The sequence below is a fragment of the Dermacentor variabilis genome, unplaced genomic scaffold (genome assembly GCF_050947875.1).
Source record: "Dermacentor variabilis isolate Ectoservices unplaced genomic scaffold, ASM5094787v1 scaffold_12, whole genome shotgun sequence".
Taxonomy (NCBI): domain Eukaryota; kingdom Metazoa; phylum Arthropoda; class Arachnida; order Ixodida; family Ixodidae; genus Dermacentor; species Dermacentor variabilis.
The window spans coordinates 37,522,166-37,543,889 of NW_027460280.1; the positions used below are offsets into that span (position 1 = coordinate 37,522,166).

Below are 21,724 nucleotides of genomic sequence, written 5' to 3' on the forward strand. Positions count from 1 at the left end.
TTTGCCCTGTAGTGGGCATAACCAGGCTGATGATGATGATGATTCGATTATTCTCTTCTCCTCACTTCCAAATTTTCGGGTGGAAAGGGTTAACCTTGTGTGGCTCACTTGGTTTTGCTGTATTTGGTTATAGCAGCTATTTACAGCTGGCGTTGGCAGGGCTTCCCTTACAGGGGCTTCCATCACATCTCCGCGTTGAGCTCATTGGTGAGTGGTTGGCATCGCTGCCGAAAACCCCATCTAAACTTATGGACAATGCTTTCCCTAAACTCCCTGATTGCCCTCAAAAACGAGGGTGCATTGAAGACGTCTTCCAGTTTTTTGGACGCCAAATCCAGAACTTCCTCGAATTTCACATCATCCATTCTGAAAAACCAGACAAACCAGTGCGAACAATTTCACCTTTCCTTGTCTCAAAGCCTCTCACTGAAGTTTTTGGTCCAGGTTATAAGGCAACGAGGATGGCAAGCGGTGATTTCCTCTTGGAGCTTCGCGATCAGAAACAATATGACAAACTGCCCAAACTAGTGTCATTTGGGGACACCCAAGTAACTGTAACCCTGCATCGTACTATGAACGCCAATGCGACGTCATCTCAGATGATGATCTGCTGGAGCTGACTGAGGCTGAACTCCTGGAGGGCTTCAGTAAGCAGAATGTCGTCAATGTGAAACAAATTAAGATAGGCATGACGGCAAAGAAATCCAGACCAAGCACATAATACGTTCGGCTCAAGTGTTCTGCCCGAGTCCATCAAGTATGGGTACATCAAGTGCCAGAGGTTCGGCCACAGTTCACAGAAATGTTGAGGCCACCTGATTTGCGCCAAGTGTAGTAACAATGAACATGCCTCCAAGCATGCAACAATCCTCCACAATCACAGTGTGTCAACTCTGATGCTCAGCACGCCGCATACTCGCACATTCTCACGGTTATGCCCATCCTGGAAAAAGGAAAAAGAAATACAGTTAAGCCTCGATATAGCGAATTAGGTAAAATTTGCAATTTGCTTCATTATATTAAAATTTCGTTGTATTGAATTTCGAACTTTTATGCAAATAAGTACAGTCATCGATTGATCTTTCTTACATAGGAAGGTGCTGCAGAATTTTCCACATTATCGGGCAGTAAAAAAAAAAGATTTCAATGAGAAAACAAATCCTTTTGATATGGTTTCATGCCACATCGACGACATCTCCACATAGGCGGAACAAATTAAGCAAATACAGTTATGCTTTCGCGTGCACTCCATCCCTACGGCTGATAGCATCACCTGCACTGGGATGATGCTATCATGAAAGCGCCAGCAGCGGGGAGTGAATGCTTCGTCTGCCTCTCGCTCCAATGGGTCGCCAAAACTCAAGATTACGCAACCTTCAATACTAAATGCACAGGAAGACAGCTTACATGATGCCACGCCGCCTCGGCACGCCCACTCTTTGCACACGCGGCAGATTACCTCTAAAGCAGGGTGCGCAGCTGTGTATGCACTCAGCCGCACTTACAGCCATGTGCAGCCACGGCTGAGATGCGCCAACTTGGCGCACATCTCGGCCATGGCTGCGCATGGCTGTAAGCATGGCCGATGCCTCTTGTTGCGCTGCGCGTGACTTTAGATGTGAATTTGCAAGCAACTGCTTGTAATTCAATCATTTGACCATCTGCGTCTGCGGAAGTTTCCATTTATTGTCTCGGCATTCCTTTGCTGCAGAAGCAAAATTTAGTTATATTGAAATCATATACAAACACACTTTCAGGCACGTACCCAGCATTATGTTATCGGGGGGGGCAGCTCAATGTAACGTATCTATGCAAATGAGGGGGGTTGCCTTTACTAGTACCAGACACATACCTAAGGAGGGGCCTGGGGGGGCCCCTCCTTGGGTATGTGCCCCCCCCCCCCCTGCCCCCCCAAATTAAGCGGCATACCCCCTTCCCCTCCCCGCTCATGCCACCACTCCTCACACACATTCCTAAAATGCCGTCAAATTAATGTTGACACTTGACAGCTATTTGGTGGTCAACATTTTGCTGCCTTTTTCACTCCTTTTAGATGGCGGTAGTTATTGGCATCTCCTGGGGTGTGAGGCCCAGTTTTCTCATAGATTTGGTGCCTGCGCGATTCACTCAAGATGCGTTCAGTTGTCACCACCTATTCAACGGTAATGCGCATTGCTGTTGCTTCGTTAGTTCAACCTTCTTTGTTTAGACTGATCCAGGGACCAGGAAAGGGATTCCGTTAGTAGTCAGCTGGTCTGTATGCACGAGAAACAAGTTGCAGCCTGACAAAACGCCAGTTGCGTTTACCTTGTCCTTTTGCTTCATTATTTCCTCCAGTGACGGCTCGCCGCAATGGTGGCAAATCCTTCGAACCATATACCCGCGATATGGGTTAGATAAGGTGGAAAATAAAATAATACGAAACGGTGTCCATCATCAAACCCTGCTACAACCCTTAAGTGGAAGCTTTAGCTTGGACTAAACTCCGATGCGGCCTATTCAAATACACGTAAAATGCAAAAACGCTTTCTAAGATAACCCCTGGACCGATTTTAATGAAATTTGTTGTTTTTGAGAGAGAAAGTTAAATTCTAGTGGCTGTTGGAAGCGAAATTTCGATTTATGGCTTGAATATTGTGAAAAAGATTTTCAAAAATTCAAAAGTTTGGAAAGTTAGACGCACCAAGCTTATAAATTAATAGCTCTGCATCAAAAACAGATACCGTGGTTCTGTAAATGACATCCATTAGATCATTCAAAGTGGACAAATTTGATACGTCAATTTATATCTTACGTTAATTTGTTACATTGTGTACAAGGGTACTGCAAAAGCTGTATTTCCATATTACTGAATTTTTTAGATTCATGTGTAACATATCAATGTTGTCCCCTTTAGATGTAACATCAGATGACTATTACTAGACTAGTACAAATGTTAATAACGTCTGCTATTCGCCATAAAGACATGTAAACTCGCAAAAAGGAAATGAAATAAGGTGTACCTGTGAGATACCCCTCTCCTTTACTAGGCACACAAGGAACCACATCAAATGGACTCGCACAGGAAAGTAGCGCAGGAAGAACACTGCCAAGAACAATTAAAAAAAAATTAAAGTGTAAAATAAAGATTTCTATGGTAGCATACAACTTAAAAAAAAAACAGCTATTGACAACCAAGACACACGGCCCACACGGGGTTGTGTTACTCTGCCAGCCAATCACAGAAGCAAACAAAATCGGCGTCATGCTGCCTTTTCAAAATGGCGTCGTACTTGATACCTCCAGAGTGTTTGCTGTTTTTGAAGAGTCTTTTCATCAACGTTAGCAATGAGGTGTGCAACAGACACGGAGAAAGTGTATGGAGTCTGAGAATTTCACTCTTTAAAAGTCTACCTGCCATGGTTGCTTAGTGGCTATGATGTGGGGCTGCGAAGCATGAGGTCGCAGGATCGAATCCCAATCCCAGCCACGGCAGCTGCATTTTCGATTTGGGCGGAATGCGAAAACACCCATTTACTTAGATTTAGGTGCTCGTTAAAATACCCCAGGTGGCCCGAATTGCCGGAGTCTTCCACTACGGCATGCCTCACGGTGTCGGCACGTAAAAATCCATAATTAATTAAATCTTCAAAAGTCTGCGGTACAGTTCATTTCACTGCCAACTGAAGTGCAACTTAACAATATACTGCATAGTTGCAGCAAAGCAAGCATTTTATTTCAGTTCAGTAAAGAATTAAGCATTCGCCATTCCACTATAATAGGCAAGGGAAAACGTATAAATTTACGCACTAATAATTTTATTTCTGTGGTTACTGCCTGATTTTGGTAACAGGAAATGTTTGAAGTACGAATTATTTGCAGCCTCGCGGAGGAACAGTGGCTGGCGGTTATGAGGACATGTGCATGGCTTCACTGCAGACTTGAGTTGTATCCGATTATAGCAGCGTTTTTTTAATTAGCTCTCGAAGAATTATAGAGGAATATACATCTGTGGTACAATCGCAGTTCTTTTGGATCCCTCATTTTCTGCTCTACCAAGTTAAGTGCCAAAATCGACTTGTATTGTTATTTGGGAAGTTGTGTAACGATGCGGGGCCACCAGTCCCGTACAACCGTGTAGAGCCCAGGACGCTGCAGTTATAGACATACTTAGCCCACTGCGGTAGGTTAGAAAAACTCCTATCCATAAGCGCAGCAGAAGTGGCTACGTCAGGCGGCTCGACTGATAACTGTAGAGGCGTCATTCAAAACACAGAATTGTTCTCCACTTCCGGTGGCGTTTTGTCTACTTCCTTTTTAAATAAAAAGATGCTGATCCATAAAGATTTTTATAAACAACGGTTAAATTTGTTAATATTCGGTTTTTCTTCCTGTTTGGCTGTTGCCTTGGCTCTCTTCCTTAGTAGATCGCTTAACTTCTCAACTCCCTGCGACTCTTCTTTCCAGATGCCAGTTTTGCACGAAAAGTGCTGTACAATTAGGCAAAAACCAGGCAAGGTAACGGGTGGCAGTCATATTGCTTATGGGCTTAAGAGGAAGCTTTAGCTCGGGTGCTTCTATCTAAACACATGTAAAAAGAGAATTCGTTTTTCTCGGCAACCACTGCACCAAATTTGACGAGGTTTGTTGCATTTAAAAGAGAAACTTAAAATCTAGTGACTGTTAGATTTCAATTTCTTATTTATATCGTCAATTTCTTATTGAAAAATTGGCAAAATATCAAAACTTTTCAGAAAATGAAACTATCATGTTTACAACTCTCTAACTCAGCAAGGAAAAATAATATCACAATTCTGTGAATTTCATCTCATGTTACATCTAAAGGGGGCAACATTGATGTTATACATGAATCTAAAGAATTCAGTAATATGGAAATACAGCTTTTGCAGAACCCTTGTACGCAATGTAACAAATTAATGTAAGATATAAATTGATGTATCGGATTTGTCCGCTTTGAGTGATCTAATGGATGCCATTTTCAGAACCACGGTATCTGTTTTTGATGCAAAGTTATTAATTTATAAACTTGGTGCGTCTTTTCCTTTAGAACTTTCGAATTTTTGAAAATCCTTTTTCACAATATTCAAGCCATAAATCGAAATTCTGCTTCCAAAAGCCACTAGAATTGAACTTTCTCTCTCAAATGCAACAAATTTCATTAAAATTGGTCCAGGGGTTATCTCAGAAAAGCGTTTTTCCATTTGACATATATTTGGATAGGCCGCATCGGAGTTGGGCCCGAGCTAAAGCTTCCTCTTAAGGGTTATTGCAGGATGTGATGATGGACGCTGTTTCGCATTATTTTATTTTTCACCTTATCTAACCAGTATCGCGGGTATGTGGTTCTGAGGATCTGCTACCGTCGCGGCGAGTCATAACTCGAGGAAATAATGAAGCAAAAGGACAAGTTAAATGCAACTGGCGTTTTGTCAGGCCACAACTCGTTTCTCGTGCATACAGACCAGCTGACTGTTAGCGGAATTCCTGGTCTCTGGATCAGTCTAAACAAAGAAGGTTGAACTAACGAAGCAACAGCAATGCGCATGACCATTGAATAGGTGGTGACAACTAAACGCATCTCGAGTTAATCGCGCGGCCACCAAATCTATGAGAAAGCTGTCCTTCACACCCCAGGAGATGCCGATAACTACCGCCATCCAAAAGGAGGGAAAAAGGCAGCGCAATGTTGACCACCAAATAGCTGTCAAGTGTCAACATTAATTTGATGGCGCTTTAGGAATGTGTGTGAGGAGTGGTGGCGTGGGCGGGGAGGGGGGGGGGGGTAGGTCGCTTAGTTACGGGGGGGAGGGGGGGCCTTGGGTACGTACGTGCCTGCACACTTTGTTATATTGAGGTTATAATTACATGGTGTTCTATAGACAAGAGGTTATGAAATGTTAAATACTTCGGTATATCAAGAATTTTATTATATTGAAGTTCGTTATATCAAGGTTTAACTGTAGTTACAATCAAAGTTAAGGAAAACATAACCTCCAAGGAGGCATATAGGCGGGTAGCGTACCTGCCAAAGAAGTTTTGCCAAGGTGGCATCTCGGGGGGCAGTGCCACAACAGCCCCCAGCGGCTGTCAATCTCACACAGTGAGCTGACAGTGACGCCATCTGCCCCCTTGGTGGCTGCAGCCAGCGCTGCTCCGCCGTCCCAGAAGACGGAGCCATCGTTTCCCGGGTTGGTGGCTTCCAGGGTCTCGTCTACCGAGGCGAGTCCTCCAAGAGGAACAAACCGCCTGAAAGAGCGGATGTCCAGTGCCCCTGAAGAGGCGATGGACACCTCTTCTAGCCAGATGGCACAGTGTAAAAGCCAGGGGTCGCAGCCCCAGAGTCTGGCATCACACAGAGAGTCGCTCTCTAGTCTACGCCTCCTGTACGTCTCGTAATGGATAACTGGCCCACACTACCGGGACGTCACATGCAGGCTAAGCGGGCCCATGCCGTCGTCCGAGCTTACTTGACGAGGGTTGCTTCTTTAGCGAAGAGTATGAGGTCAATAGGATGAGGAACAGAACAGGGGGTTTATTTACATAGGAAAAGCAAACTTATTTACGTAGAACAAAGGGTATTGGCAGTATTGTACTGGCTGGAGCACGGAGCCCAGTACTTCGTTCTCGTAACATGAGCTACAGGTCAGACGGCTACATCCTTTTGGTGAGCACACATCAGAGCATGTCAGCACACCAAAGCATACTAGCACACTCTAGCTACATCAAAGGTGTCCACTTTTTAGACCTCTGTCCTCCCTAGATCCCTAATCCATGGAAATCCGCAGTCACACCATCTTCCAGTCGGAGCACTTATAGTCGACTGCATATCTGCATATTACCAGTTCAGATCACCTTACAGCCTCGCTCTTCTGTGTCATGCCTAGTAGATGAAAAGAACCCAAGGAGGGGGAACATGATTGCCCCCTGGCTTTTGTCCACCTTTGTGCCTAATAGCCCTTTCTTTTCTTCTCCGTCGAGCAGCTCAGACACGGTCTGATTAGAAACATTCCAAATGACAAATGCGCCTTTCGAACTCTTTGACCACGCTCGCCTTAGAGTTTGGTACCTTTATTCGGTCGTGTTGCTTTCTCTTCCATATTCCTGATTCTGCTACACCTCTTTTTTTTAGCCTGTTTTCTGGTGCTCATTTCTAAGCCTTCCGCTCGCATCTCGGGCTGACCGGTACTCATATCGTCAGTCACAATTGCCATCTCAACCGCACAGTCTGAATGATTTGAGGGTAAGTTATTCCTATCATTGCTACCTCGATTGGTGGAGAGCTTTAAACACTTCGAGAAACTGCAGCTATTTTCATTTGCGCAACATTGCTCACGTACCAGGGAGCTGTCCACAACTGCACTGCCCTGCCTACATTGTGCTTTAGCACACTTTTCTGACTGATTAAGCTTTACGCTGGTGCTCTTGTCTAATGAGTCAGGGTCCCTTAGGGCTTCTGCAAGAGCTACTTTTGCAACGTACTCCCTTGATAACTGTGCCAATTCGTCCACAACTGGCCTAGCTGAGTCTCTAGCATTCCATTGGCACAGTATCTCGTCGTGCTCAATCCAGTCCTCATCAATGGGCAGGCATCTCAGCAACTACGCCACAGTCTACAGATCGGGCATCACCTATCAACGTACTGCTAATCTCACAGGTGCTACTCCTTTGTTCGACTTTCGACAGAAATCTTCTATTGACTACCTCCCACTTTCACTGCATCCTACCTACAGATTTCTCGAGCTGCCGTCGTCTTTGTTCGGTTGCCTGCTCTAAACCCTAAATCTCATTGTCCAATGCTGCAATTAATTGCCTCGTTACTTCCCTTACTTCGGGCCTATCACTTTCATGCGAAATTCTTTTCCATTTCTGCATCGTTTCTTTCTGTTTTTGCCTAATTTCTTCCTGTTCTTGCCTAATTGCTTCCTGTTCCTGTCCTTTGCTTAGAATTTGGTTACCTAGATGTTCAAATAGCTTCAAATCATTGTCACTTTTGGAGAATGGGTTTATGAATTTTTGCTTCTGTTAAGTCCTCCTCTATGTTTACATCGAGCTCTTCACACAACCACAGCAAGTTAGCTCTTGTCAAACACAATAGGATCATGGTCGCTACTTTAAGCTTTCGCTCTGCTGTCACACAATACTTGCTGCAATACCCACACAAATCAGAATACAAGTAAACGATCCCCAGCAAGTCAAATCTACAAACCCAGAGAAATTGAAGCCTGGTAAATATTATAGGGAAAACCAAACGCTTACCCATAGAAGCAGCACCATATCATCATTTCTTCTCCGCCCTATCCAGTCACTTGTAAGAGGTGGTCAATCCTAAGTCGCCTCCAACTTGATCGGAATACCGGTCAGTCACCATGTTCCAAGGTCTGTGAGGTTACTCTCACCACTGGCAACCACTTGTAGGAGCCAGGGTTCGCGGCCTCAGAGTTTGGCATCATACAGGGGGTCGCTCTAGCTTATACCACCGGTACGTCTCATAATGGATAGCTGGCCTATGCTACCAGGTCACACGAAGGCTAAGCAGGCCCATGCCGTCATCTGAGCTTACTTCACGAGGGTTGCTTCATTAGTGAAGAATATGAGGTCGAGAGGATGAGAAACGGAACAGAGGGTTTATTTACATTGTAAAAGCAAACTTATTTACATAGAACAAGGAGTACTCGTACTGGCCGGAGCACGGAGCACAGTATATCGTTCTCGTAGCATGAGCTACAAGTCAGAAGGCTACATATTTTTGGCGGGCACACATCAGCGCACGTCAGCACACCAGAGCACACCAGCACACTCCAGCTACATCAAAGGTGTCTGCTTTTTAGCCCTCTGTCCTCTCTAGATTCTTCACCCTCTTCTAATCGGAGTACTCGTAGTTGCCTTGAGGGCGAAAGTGCACACAATCACTCTGGCACCTTTGTTCACGGAACGCCATCAGAGAAATACCCCCGGGCACACACAGCTCACTGTCCGAGAGAAAGAAGGGGAAGCCCGAAGATAGGGGTGTCACACTTGACTCCGTTTGTACGTCTTGGCTCCTGGTATGGTCCAGCAGTGACTGTAACAAAGCAGCGTATAATGCACTTTCAGAGGCGTTCCTTGGTCTCAGCATAGTAGTCGGCGACCAAGTGCCATCCATCAAACCCGTATAGCTATGAACTGTGTCTCGTTTTGGTGTCACCGTTGGTCTGTCCGAGGCAATGTATTGTGAGCCTCACGAAGCAATTCGTCGCAGTAGGGCAGGAGAAGCTAGAAGGTCGCTTTCCCTTCTGGCCAATTGTAACAGCAGCAAGCGCCTAAGGGGCGGCAGCGATCTCTCGACCGCTCTAAAAAGGAGAAAGCCTGCATCACAGGGCCCGAAAAGGGCTCTGTAGGTTAAGTCAGCTTTCATACGTTAGACACACAGAATGATCCTCTTCTGCAAAATGGACTCACAAATATTGCAGTGGTGGTGGTGGTGGTGGTGGTACAAACTTTATTTAGTGAAGGCCAAAAAAAGAAAAGAAAAAATTATGATGCCACTGTTCCGTAGGTGGCCTTCAGGCTGCCAATTGTGGCCTCCAGATCATGCCTGGCGGCGACATCCGCTGCCCAGATTGTTAGCTGTAGCTGGACATCCGCCTCCCACAGCTGCGGACTAGATACATGCCAAAAGGCAGGGGGAGAATTTTTCGGGCATGAATAGAGAATATGAGCATAGTTTGCTTGTGGATGTCTGCAGAGCGTGCATTCGGTTGAGAAGGCACCGGGGTGAACAAGGGCAAGTCGGGCAGGAGAGAGGAAAGGGTAAGCTTGCAAATGGTGCCGCATGCTTTGTTGGAGCTTAGACAGGGATTTGTGAGGGGGAGGGAGGGTCTGGCGAGAGTTGCGGTAGGGTGATGTCCTTGAAGGTGCAGAGGGAGTCGCGCGTGTCCATCCGGGAGTGGAGGGGGCCAGCTAGGTGTGTCACCTTGCGAGCGATGGAATTTGCTGCCTCGTTGCCAGAGTGCCCCGCATGAGCCGGAACCCAGAGGAGTTGCATACGACAAGAAGGGGGAGGGGAGTGCTCGAGGATGCTGAGTGCAGAGGAAGAGATGCGACCCTTTGCAAAGTTGTGGACTGCAGCTTTGGAGTTGCTGAATATGGAACGGGCTGGGGTAGTGGCAATGGCGAGCGCAATAGCTGCTTCCTCTGCAGCAGTGGAGGTGGGGGCAGGTATAGTGGCAATGGTGAGAGGAGAAAGTGTATGGGAAGTGGTGGCAAGGGCGTAGGCGGGGTGGAAATTGTATGGCACCGCATCTACATGCACAGCATTGGACTGTGTGCCATACCGGCACCAGAGGGTGGAGGTGCGGGTAGAGCGGCGGGCGGCGTGATGCTCAGGGTGCATGTTCTTGGGAAGAGGGTTGACAGTGAGCATAGAAGATACAGAGGAGGGTAAGGGGTGGGTTACACAGGCAGGGGACACAGGGGTCAAGCGGAAGGAAGAGAGAAGGGCTCTGCCAGAGGGGGGTACGAGAAAGGCAGTCGAGTTGGGCCATGCGATGGGCTTCCACAAGCTCTGTAAGAGTATTGTGGATGCCCATCACCAGCAGACGAGAATTGGGGGTGTAGGTGGGGAGCGCAAGGGTTGACTTGTAGGCTTGGCAGATGAGACAGTTCACCTTGTCTTCCTCGGTGCGAGAGAGAAAGATAAGGGAGAGAGTAGACAAAGCAGCTGAGGACGAAGGCCTGGACAAGACAACGGAGGTTGTGCTCGTGCATGCCGTGGTGCCGGTTAGCAACACGCCGAATAAGTCGGACGGTCTTTTGGACGGTGGTAGTTAGGCGGTAAAGGACGGCAGTGTGTTTGCCATTGGATTGGGGAAGGAGACCCAGAATGCGGAGGCAGGAGACAGAAAGAAGCCTGCGAATACACGCGAAGTGCCTCAAGCAGCCAGTCATGCGGCAATTTTGCGTGCATTTGCGGGCTTCTTTCACGCTCAGAAAAACACATTTATGTAGCGCATATTCAGCAACAGAAAGCTGTATTGAGAGCTTTTCTTGTCGCTCCAGAATTTTCTAATTGTTACTTTTCATATAATTATAATATTTGAGAAGTTGATTAATTAATTATGGCTAATTATCTAATTAGGAAGAATGAACAAAAATAATTTGAGTATCTCCAAGCAATGGCAAACAACATTCCCATTGTTTTGTCCAGCTGTGTGGCATTTGCATATTTTTAGACTCTAGCTATCCCAACCCAACTATCAGAAAAACAGATTATTATAACCTCACAGAACAACTGCCGGAACCCTACATACTCGTGAGTGATTTTAACGCTCACAACACTTCGTGGGGAGACTCTGCTGTGACACGAGGGGTCGAACCATTGAAAATTTTATTTAAAAAAAGAGCCCACTAAAAGGAGCCCACTAAAAAGGAGCCCACCTATAACAACCTCCTGCACAACTCGTATTTAAGGATAGCTCTTACAGTTGGCTCTGCCTCTCTTTTGCCTGACCTGGAATGGAATGTCATCAACAATCCTTTGGAAGTGACCACTTCCCTGTAACTTTAAGCTTATTAACACAGCAGGACAACTCTCCCCATATTCCTCAGTGGAAGTTACCATCAGCTGACTGGAAGCATTTTAAAGAATGAGCTTATTTACCACGAGATTTTATAAATGATTTTAGTATAAACGCTGCTGTCGCATATTTTACCACTTTTATTATTGGTGCAGCCGAAAAGTCTGTCCCACAAGCGAATGGTGTTTCACATAAAAGGCATGTTCCCTGGTGGAACGAAAAATGTAGAGAAGCACAAAAGAGACAGAATAAAGCATGGGTCGTGCTGTGTAGATCACCAAATTCAGAAAATCTCATAGCATTGAAGCACATTAAATCGCAGAGAAGGCGGATGCATCGTCAGGCAAGGAGAGAAAGCTGGGTTAGGTTCCTCTCAGGTATAAAGTCATACACACAGGAGTCGAAAGTGTGCAATGGCTTAAGCTAAATTGGCAAGAAATCCATCTGTTGCCTCTGGTGAATGACCCAGGGAATACTTTAGAAGAGCAGGTAGACTCTCTTGGGGAGCACTTGGAACGTGTGTCAAGCTCAATCCACTACTCACAATCCTTCCTTAAGTACAAATAGAAAAATGTGAGGGATTTGGCCATAAATCCCAACGAAATGAGCCATGTAACTGTTCTTTTAGTATCACCGAGTTGAGGGCTGCCTTGGTTGCTTGCAAGAGCTCTGCACTGGAACCTGACAGAGTCATCTATGACATGATTAAAAACTTATACACTGACACGCAACTGACACTACTCGCACTTTTCAACATAACTTGGGCTATCGGATACCTTCCATCCGCATGGAAAGCGATTGTGGTCCTTGTTTTGAAGCAGGGTAAAAGACCTTTTCTCAGCAGCAAGTTACTGCCAGATAGCTGTCACAAGTTGCCTTTATAAGCTATTTGAAAAAATGATTAATCAGCGACTCGTACATTTCCTTGAACTGAACAAAATGCTTGATCCTTATCAGTGTGGCTTCAGAAAAGGGTGGTCCACAGCTGATCATCTTGTGCGCATTGAAATAAATATCCGTGACACATTTGTACATAAGCAGTTTTTCTTATCTGTATTCCTCGATATGGAGAAGGCGTACAACACAATGTGGCATTACGGAATCTTGAAGGATTTGTCGGTAATGGGCATCCGTGGCAATATGCTAAACCTAACAGAAAACTATTTGTCTGATCGTGCCTTCCGCATCAAAATTGGCAATGTATTGTCATGTCCATTTATACAAGAAACTGGACTACCTCAGGGAGGTATGCTGAGCAGCACACTCTTTGTCGTTAAGATGAACAAGCAGCGGGCTTCATTACCACCAGCTATATTTTATTCTGTCTACGTAGGCAAGTGTTCCGAAGGACCAGAATAAAGTTTTACCATACCATACCATACGTATATGACATACAAATAGGTTTCAAATCCTGTAACCTTGCAGTGTGCGAGAGACAAGTACAGCAGGGCTTAAACAAGGTGTCTAAGTGGACAGACAAAAACGTATTTAAAGTTTACCCCCACAAATGTTCTTGTGTTCATTTTACGAGAAAGAGAGGCCTAGTTCCCAATCCTAGTGTGAAACTGCATGGACAACAAATACCTGTGAACAAAGAACACATGTTTTTAGGCATCATATTTGACTCTAAGCTTATTTTCATTCCACACGTAAAATATATCCAAGCGAAATCCCTAAAAACAATGAACCTAATGAAAGTTCTATCTCGCACAACATAGGGCGACAGGAAGTGTTTAATGAACCTTTACAAGAGCCTCATTCGATCACGACTGGATTATGGTGCTGTAGTATATCACTCTGCCACCCCGAGCGCACTAAAGATGCTAGATCCTGTTCACCATCTTATCCGCCTGGCCACTGGCCCTTTCAGAACGAGCCCTATTGAAAGCTTATAGGTAGAATTGAATGAGTGGTCACTCCATCTGCAGAGATCACACATCAGCTTCACATATTTACTCAAAGTGCACTCTAATCATGAACATCCGTGTTCTAAAACTGCTAACGATTTGACCTGTACTACACTTTTCCATAATCGACCCCCTGTGAGACAGCCTTTTTCACTGTGTGTGAGGGAGCTTATCGTTGAAATTGATATCCCACTCATAAAACATTGTTTAATGCCTCCAGCTAAGCTGCTACCGCCTTGGGAGTGGCAGCTGATAGAATGTGATATATCTTTTGTAAAAATTACAAAGCACGCACCAGAGCTCGAAATTCTAACGCATTTCCATGAGTCCCAATCAAAGTACTCTTGACGTAATAGTTCTGCGGAAACCCGCAAGGTGGAGAGAAGTAATGAATAAAGGGAAAATCAGACATCCACCCGTTCGTAGCAATTGCTACAAAGGAAACCCATACGGGTTCCTCGAAAGAAAGGCTTCATAGTTGAAGAAAAATTCGTCCTGGTCCGGGACTCGAACCCGGGACCACCGCCTTTCCGGGGCAGCCGCTCTACCATCTGAGCTAACCAGGCGGCTAGCAGATGGCAGGGCGAAGTCGAATTTGTCAACAACACGGAGCAAAGGCAAGTGTTTGACGTAATAGTTCTGCGCAAACCCGCAAGGTGGAGAGAAGTAATGGATAAAGGGAAAATCAGACATCCACCCATTCGTAGCAATTGCTACAAAGGAAACCCATACGGGTTCCTCGAAAGAAAGGCTTCATAGTTGAAGAAAAATTCGTCCTGGTCCGGGACTCGAACCCGGGACCACCGCCTTTCCGGGGCAGCCGCTCTACCATCTGAGCTAACCAGGCGGCTAGCAGATGGCAGGGCGAAGTCGAATTTGTCGACAACACGAAGCAAAGGCAAGTGTTTGACGTAATAGTTCTGCAGAAACCCGCAAGGTGGAGAGAAGTAATGAATAAAGGGAAAATCAGACATCCACCCAAAGTACTCTTGCTCTTAATTCTACGCCAATGCATTAAAGTTGCATACTGGCGTATTTTACGCGACTGTTGGTCCCTCTTTCTCTGAATCAGACGTATTGAACCTTCATACAAAATACTGCAGAAGACTATGCTGTACTGTCTGCAGTTAAACACAAAGAAATTAAAACTAGAGAAGGCAATAATATTCACAGACTCCTTAAGTGTCGTAAAAGCACTAATGTCCTTAAGAAAACGCAAAAATTCTTTTTTTATTGAGTTTTACTCATACTTGTGCAATATTCATCTTGTAGACACGTGACAGTATGCTGGGTTCCTGGCCATAGATGCATTGAAGGTAATAAGCTAGCAGACCACATCATGACCATAATGGCCACATCAATTACATTGCAAGCTATTAGTCCTACCGCTGCTATTCCTGCTACAGATCTCAAGCCTTTTTTGCAAAAGAAACTGCGAAGCCACTGGCAATGCTTGTGGGACTCTGTAACAAATAATAAGCTCCACTTGATTAAGCCACAGTTAGGTTTCTGGCCCTCTGTTACGAAAAGATGACGAACTGATGCCCTGTTCTGTTGTCTCAGAATAAGACACACATATGGTACTCACAGTTTTCTATTGACTGGTAATGAACCTCCAACCTGTGGTAGATGTGGTGAGAGGCTCACCATCCTCCACATCCTCCTGTAGTGTGGGCAAGCCGAAAAAGACAAAGAAACATTCTTCTCTAGCATACGACTAATGCATCCCTTTCCATCCCGCTATGTTTCTTGGTGAAGAACCACTTTTTAACACCAAGGCTGCGCTAGGTTTCTTGAACGATGTGGTCTTTCATGTTACTAGCCCTATAATTTCATAGGACTTCTCTCCAGAGGATGCCACTGTGATAGTAGTTTTGTATAGCACACACCTCCAGGTCCTTGCGTTTCAACGGCTCTGAAAGGCAGTAGTGCTTTTTGAAAATTTTTGCCTCTGACATATCTTAGTATATTGTCATTCTTTCACATTGTATCTTTTGTGTCCATAGCACACTCCATTATTACTGCCATAATTTTATTACATATAGGTTTTACGCACTTTACAACCACCATCTTTTAAGCCCCTTTACCACCCCGTCACACCTGCTGCTTATAATTCATCACTTCATTTCTAACTCATTAACACTGGCCTGGCGTTCTTTGGCCATACTTGGCCCTTGTGCCACAAAACACCACATCCGTCATCATCATTGGTACATGCTCGATGTGGATGTTTGCAACATGTTGCTACTTACATAATCTTTTTCTTGAAACGTTAGGGTAAAAATGTCACTATGGGCTCTCACACTTGAACTGCAACATTCTCCATGATGATCTCAGCAAACGTACCACTTTATTTAAACTTTGTTTATTTTAACCTTTCAATCTGCTGCTTTTAATCAGAAGCATTTATGTACCATTTTTCTGTTGCCACAACAGGAGAATATCAACACCCTTGGGGAGGAGATCGCACGGCTGAGCAAGGACCATCGCCTTGTTGATGCAACACAGTGCCGGCGGAAGTAAAGGGAATAACTGCATGTTACACCCACTGGCTCCTTTGAGTCAAAGTGAAGCTACGGAGACTGGCTCTTTTGTACATAGTCTAGTTTGACGGCATTCGTCTCCACTCTGCCACCATGCAACATTGAGGCTATGAATCCAAACTAGGCCTCTAGGCTTTAGTGCACAGTAGCATGTAAATGCTCAGGTATTAAGTTCAAGCAATGGCAATATTGCCATTCTATTTCGTTGTCAACTTTCACTGTACATTTTCACATCTTTGTGCCACGTGCCTTGTAGAATGTGTCTGCAATGAGGCACAAACTGGCCAGCTTGAGCAGAATTGCACTACCGTGCTTATAACACTCATTGTTTTTGCACTAAGCAACTTCATTTAAGACTTGCTCCTGTGCTGAGCTTTATCAGCCGAGTGACATATTTACTTTCTTGACATTATCTTGTATTGTGCATGCTGACGGGTCATTTGTGCTTTTCTCTACAGGAGAAGGAACATGTTTATGTGTCCACTGTTGCATTGCAACTGTTATGAACACTCGCAAATGTTCAGAACATCTTCGCAGTTGTTACGCTATAGGGAGTGTGTGCACATGCCTTTGAACAGGGCTGTTCCTTATATTTGGTTTGGTTGGAATGACACCTACTCTCTTCATTCAGTGCAAATTAGATACAGCTTGCTAGACTTCCGTTCAGCATCTTCACATCTTTTCAAGAGCTTGTTTTTTGATGCATCTATACCTCTGTGGGCAGTGTTAGCTCTATACTGCACACCTGTATCGTAGCATAATCGCTCACTAAAAGTTTTTATATATATATATACTAAGGAATACTATATACGTGTGTGTGTGTATATATATGTATAGAACATATAGCATACTTTGTTAAGCAAATTATTGAAATCAATTTATTGAGAGTGGATGACTAAGAAGGGACTAATATGAGCTCTGTAAATGGTATGTGTTGTGCCATCTAGTAAATATAGACTTCATCCATGCTTAAAAATGCAGCCTGTCATGCTTAAAATTGTGTTACCAGTCATTGACAAGCTTAAATACAAGTACTCTGGATACTCATTTGGCATTTCTCTCTCATGTACTTCCGAACAACAAAGTTGTGAAAGTTTATATGAAGTATAGATGCTTATCAAGCATCCTCTCTGCAACACTATCCAAGCACAGCTTTATTGTAGAACAATGCACCTGACTTTACTGCATTTCTTCATTCTGTAACTTTCCTGCTAATGGCAGTTTTCTTATTTAATACCACTGGTCAGAATAGCAAAGATGACGTGTTATGCTTCCTTTGCCACTGGGGTTATCAGATTTGTGTATTTTGTTATGCGGAAGCCTCTGTGATGGCCTGGTAGCTTTGTGCTGAATTTGAAATGCTGTTCACTGATTTGCTGTCATGCTTTCTTTAAGTACTTGTAAGCTATCAGATTTGCTGTGTTCACACCTAGTTTAGCTGGTCACTTTCTGTACTTTGCATGGCAGGAATAAATGAAGTTCTGAAGGTACTGGGTATAGTATTGAACAATGGCTGAAGCAAATATTTTTAAACAAAGACAGGCCTTGTTATGAGTGCTTGTATTCAGCAATCCACTACAGCCATATGAACACTAGCTGTGCTATCAGATAAGCTTCAAAGGAGCTCATTTGTGTAGCATGGTTGCAGATTTCATTAATGAGGTCTGGGTGCATGGTGTGTGCTAAACTATTGAGTCAAATGCTCATGCGGCAGATGCTATAATGCACATAGTACTGGATGTGCAAGGTATTAGAGGACATAATGATGACTTCTCAAATAACAAAGGTATTTCAGACCAGAATCGAAATGCTAATTCCAAATTTTTAGTGTTTCTATAAGTGGGCAAATATAAACTTTTTCAACTGCAAATCGAATATGAAATAGTCAAATGCAGACACGTATATTTACAGCAGGAATACTTATTTCAGTATAATTGGGAACCACGCCTGTGCTTACTAGTGCAGAAAAGACAACTAGGTAACCATTCAGGAACAAAGGATCAGTTTTAAACATGATATCACTAATTGACATTAAAAGAACTGCAGAAGTAGCTTCACATCTTCAGAGCCTAGTTTCAAACAAGCTTTCCATGATAAAAACGACGTACAGCACGAAGGACAAGGTCTGCGAGAGACGACATACACTGCGCTGACTTCCAACAATATTTTATTGCGTTGCTACATCATGTGTATATTTACAAGAGGGGCATGCACAGAAAATGAATGGCAGTCGCAAGGGGTGTTCTAACAGCAAGTCATTGTACTGAGAACTTGGTCACTTGAAAAAATGAACATTACTATTTCTATCTATTGAGATACATGACTTCACTAGGGGTCAGCATGATAGAGAGGGGGCAGTAACGCACATACTACCCAATTTTCTGATGAAATCAGCTTCTATAATTTTTTATGTGAGCTCTGTATCGCCAAAACTTCCAAGCTTTCCATGCATGAATGGCTGTTGCATGACAAGCTTTCTAAAAGCTCTAAATAAAATGTTGCCGGAAAAAATGTCGGAAGTTGTAAAAAAAAAAAAAAACACCATCCCGGCCCTGCAGAAATGGATGTGTCCAGTGAAGCTGTTGAAACCACCACTACAGCTGCTAAGGGTGGTATGCAATGCTTCATGGCTTTAGAGTAATGGTAGTAGTGCTATGTTAGAGTTATGTTAAGAATGGGAGTAATCATAATTTTGACAGCATTCCACCGCCAATAGCGGTGCTGCAACAACATTGAAATCAGTTGCTAGCCTGATTATTTTATACATGAATGGCTAGGGACGTCACACCCTATGTCACTAGCTGGCGTCGCCATGGCAGCTTGCACAACAGTAATACTTACCGCGAAACGTATGCAGGAAGTGCTACATGCTTCGCATTGCTATCACGAGCGCCTTATCATCAGTTATATGGTTCGAATGCATTTTTTTAGCTTGCTCTTTATTGAAACATATGCTTTTCTATATGTTGTATGCATCATTCCAAAGTATGCATGCACTGTTCACTACACTTTGCCAAGTGCTTGTAGCCTCTGCCTTACAGGGGTATAGACGTAGCTTACGGGGGTATGAACCATTGATGATGACAGTTTGTTGTGTGTTGTATGCGTGATTCCAAAGAACGTAGGTAAGCACTGTTTGTTTCACATTGCGTGCTTGTAGCCTCTGCCTTACGGGGTTATTAGCTATTGCCGTTTTGCTTGCTTACGGGGTATGAGTGCTTGCATGGGTATGAGCCATTAATGTTTATAGTTTTCTGTCGACGGGCGCAAAAAAATTCCAGGATCCTAGCCGGGCCCCATTAAGCTGCTTCAAGGCAGCTTTTTGTCCCGGGCCTTTTTCTCTTGGAGAAATAAATGAATCTTGAAACATACAGGTCTGTTGTTTAAAAAAAAAAAAAGAAGCTGCTGAATGATTTGTATACCATAAACACAAGTAAAAAGGCCCATTGCAAGGAAAACATCACTGGTTGTAGCATAAAAGATAAAACTGCTACATGACTAGGCTGCTAAAAACATTTAACGACAAACTACAATACAAAAATTGCAGGCTGTCATATTGGCTTCCACCATGAAACAGAAAACAAATCTTGCATTACCCATTTTGTTTATGCATTGCTTGGAAAGCTTTTGTCGTCTCACTTCTGAGAATTTGCGATACTTTGTTTAGCGGACAAAGAACAGTAACAAGGCTTTAACAGTTGGTTGCTTCAGAATGTTTAGTTAGTTTCAATATTTGAAAATCCTGAATATAGATGGATGGATGGAATAACTTTACTGAAAGGTCCTGCAAGCTACGGGGCGCAAGGCCCCATAGAACGGGCCACTCCCACGTTGGGACCGGAGTTTTAACTCCCTCATGGACTCGCTGGGCAGCCCAGAGCTGCTCCACCAGGTCCGTGCTGCGTAATGCTTCTTGTTGCGTGGCGGAGTCTTGATTCTTGTTTGCGTGGCTCCGACCACATGGCCAGAGCAAGTGATGTACATCTAGTGTGCGAAGGTAATTTTTACAATATGATGTTGTGTATAGCTCAGGCATGTAGTGATGTAGTCTGTTCTGCGTGGGGTACATGTTGGTTTGAAGCATTCTGAATGAGAGGGGTTGAGGCCTGGTGAGCGTATTGTGAGGTGGGCTGTATATTCTGTGGTCTAGATAAGAGTGCTTTGTGATCTCGTATGTGGAGGGAGGGTCCCGATTCTTGCTGGGATGGTCACGACCAGAATAGGTGGCGTCGTGGAGGGTTAGGTCTTGCGCGCTCCTGTGAGCCATCTCATTGAGATTGGGGGACGGGGCGTCCTCGATCTCTCCAAGGTGTGCCGGGAACCAGCAGGTGGTGTGACGCTGCAGACTATTTGTAGTGCTTGTCTTGCAACGGCGCCTTTCTGAAAGGCTTTAATGGCCGAGCGTGAATCGCTGTAGACATGGTGGTGGTCGGGTCTGTGAGCACAAGTGCGATGGCAACCTGTTCTGCTATCTCGGACTTGTGGGTCTTGACTGTGAGAGCGATTGTGACTTGACCTTGCTTATTGACTGGGGTGGCAACGAAGGCCTTCCTGGATGGGTACTGTGCCATGTCTAAGAAACAGGCTAGGATCTTCTTATCACGTATTTCGCGCAGGATGAACGATCCGCCTGCCAGCCTTCTGGGTTGATGGTGCACGGGGTTCATGTTCCGCGGGAGTGGGCGAACCATGTAGGAGTTGCGTGTGTCCGTCGGAACGCTTTGGTATAGATTCTCGATTGCTGTGGTGTCATGACCTAGTTTGGCTAGGATTTCTCTACCCAGTTTGGTGCCAGAGAGTCTTGTCAATTGAGCGCGTTCTTGAGCTTCGGCGATTTCTTCAAGTGGTATTGTGTACCCCCAGTTGCAGCAGGAGCTCTGTCCCGGTACTCTTGGGGATTTCCAGCGCTAGTTTGACTAGCTTCCTCAGTTGCGCATTGAGTTTGTCCTTCTTTGCTACCTTTCATCTGTGCATGGCCGCCTTGTACATGAAGTGGCATAGCGCGAAGGCGTGTGTTAGCGTGAGGAAATTTTCTTCCTTAAGACTGTGTTGTCTATTTGCTACGCGTCATACAAGATTCATGGCATTATTCGACTTTGCCACAATCTTCTCCACTGTCACGGCGTTAGAGCCGTTGCTCTCAATGAGCATGCCAAGGACTCTGATTTTGCGCTGCTGAAAACGCAGCGCGCACCACCCTGAATGAGCGGTGCGACCGTCTGTCTATACCTGACGTTGCCACAGCGTTGGCTGCCATATCCATCAGCTCATTGCCGAATATGCCCCGATGTTCCTTTTCAAATATGAGTAGTTAGCGCAAAATATTGTCTTCATATTCAAAACTTCAAGTAGTTGCCATCCCTAATTTTTCTAAGATTCTAATTTCTAAGAGTATTGAATAAAACCATCTTCAGCCTCAATTATTGATTGAATTCGGCTTCTGTAACTGGCTGCATTCTCTATAAGATAGTGTGTGTTGATGCTGGGTAGTGCTTCCGCAATGGCAGCCTTTAACGAGTTATGGTGTGGCTGTTTGTTAATCTCCCTCTCAATGACAGCCCCCTTTAATAGCAGTGTAGCAAGTGTATATGGGAACTAGGACACCACATTTCAGGTGACATCACCGCAGAAGTTGACAGCCAGCCACTCTTGGAGTGTGCAGGCCCTGTGGGAGCAAGCTAATCAATCACTTATAAGTAGCACTGTATGACACTGGGCA

General features: G+C 44.6%; 1 protein-coding gene and 2 non-coding genes across 7 annotated transcripts in view; 1 reads left to right on the forward strand and 2 right to left on the reverse strand.

The window, feature by feature from the left end:
* LOC142565928 (coiled-coil domain-containing protein 186-like) overlaps window positions 1–17,496 on the forward strand; it is a 150,576-nt gene extending 133,080 nt beyond the window's left edge. For all 5 annotated transcript variants that reach the window (XM_075676547.1, XM_075676545.1, XM_075676550.1 and 2 more), the window contains one exon: window positions 15,899–17,496. In XM_075676547.1, coding sequence (XP_075532662.1) covers window positions 15,899–15,985 — 87 coding nt within the window. In that variant the 3' untranslated portion in view covers window positions 15,986–17,496. The remainder of the gene's footprint in view (window positions 1–15,898) is intronic.
* Window positions 13,954–14,028, reverse strand: TRNAS-GGA (transfer RNA serine (anticodon GGA)). The gene has a single exon. It is a non-coding gene; the product is annotated as a tRNA-Ser (tRNA).
* On the reverse strand, window positions 14,235–14,309 carry TRNAS-GGA (transfer RNA serine (anticodon GGA)). Its single transcript has one exon. It is a non-coding gene; the product is annotated as a tRNA-Ser (tRNA).
* Window positions 17,497–21,724: the final 4,228 nt, after the last annotated feature.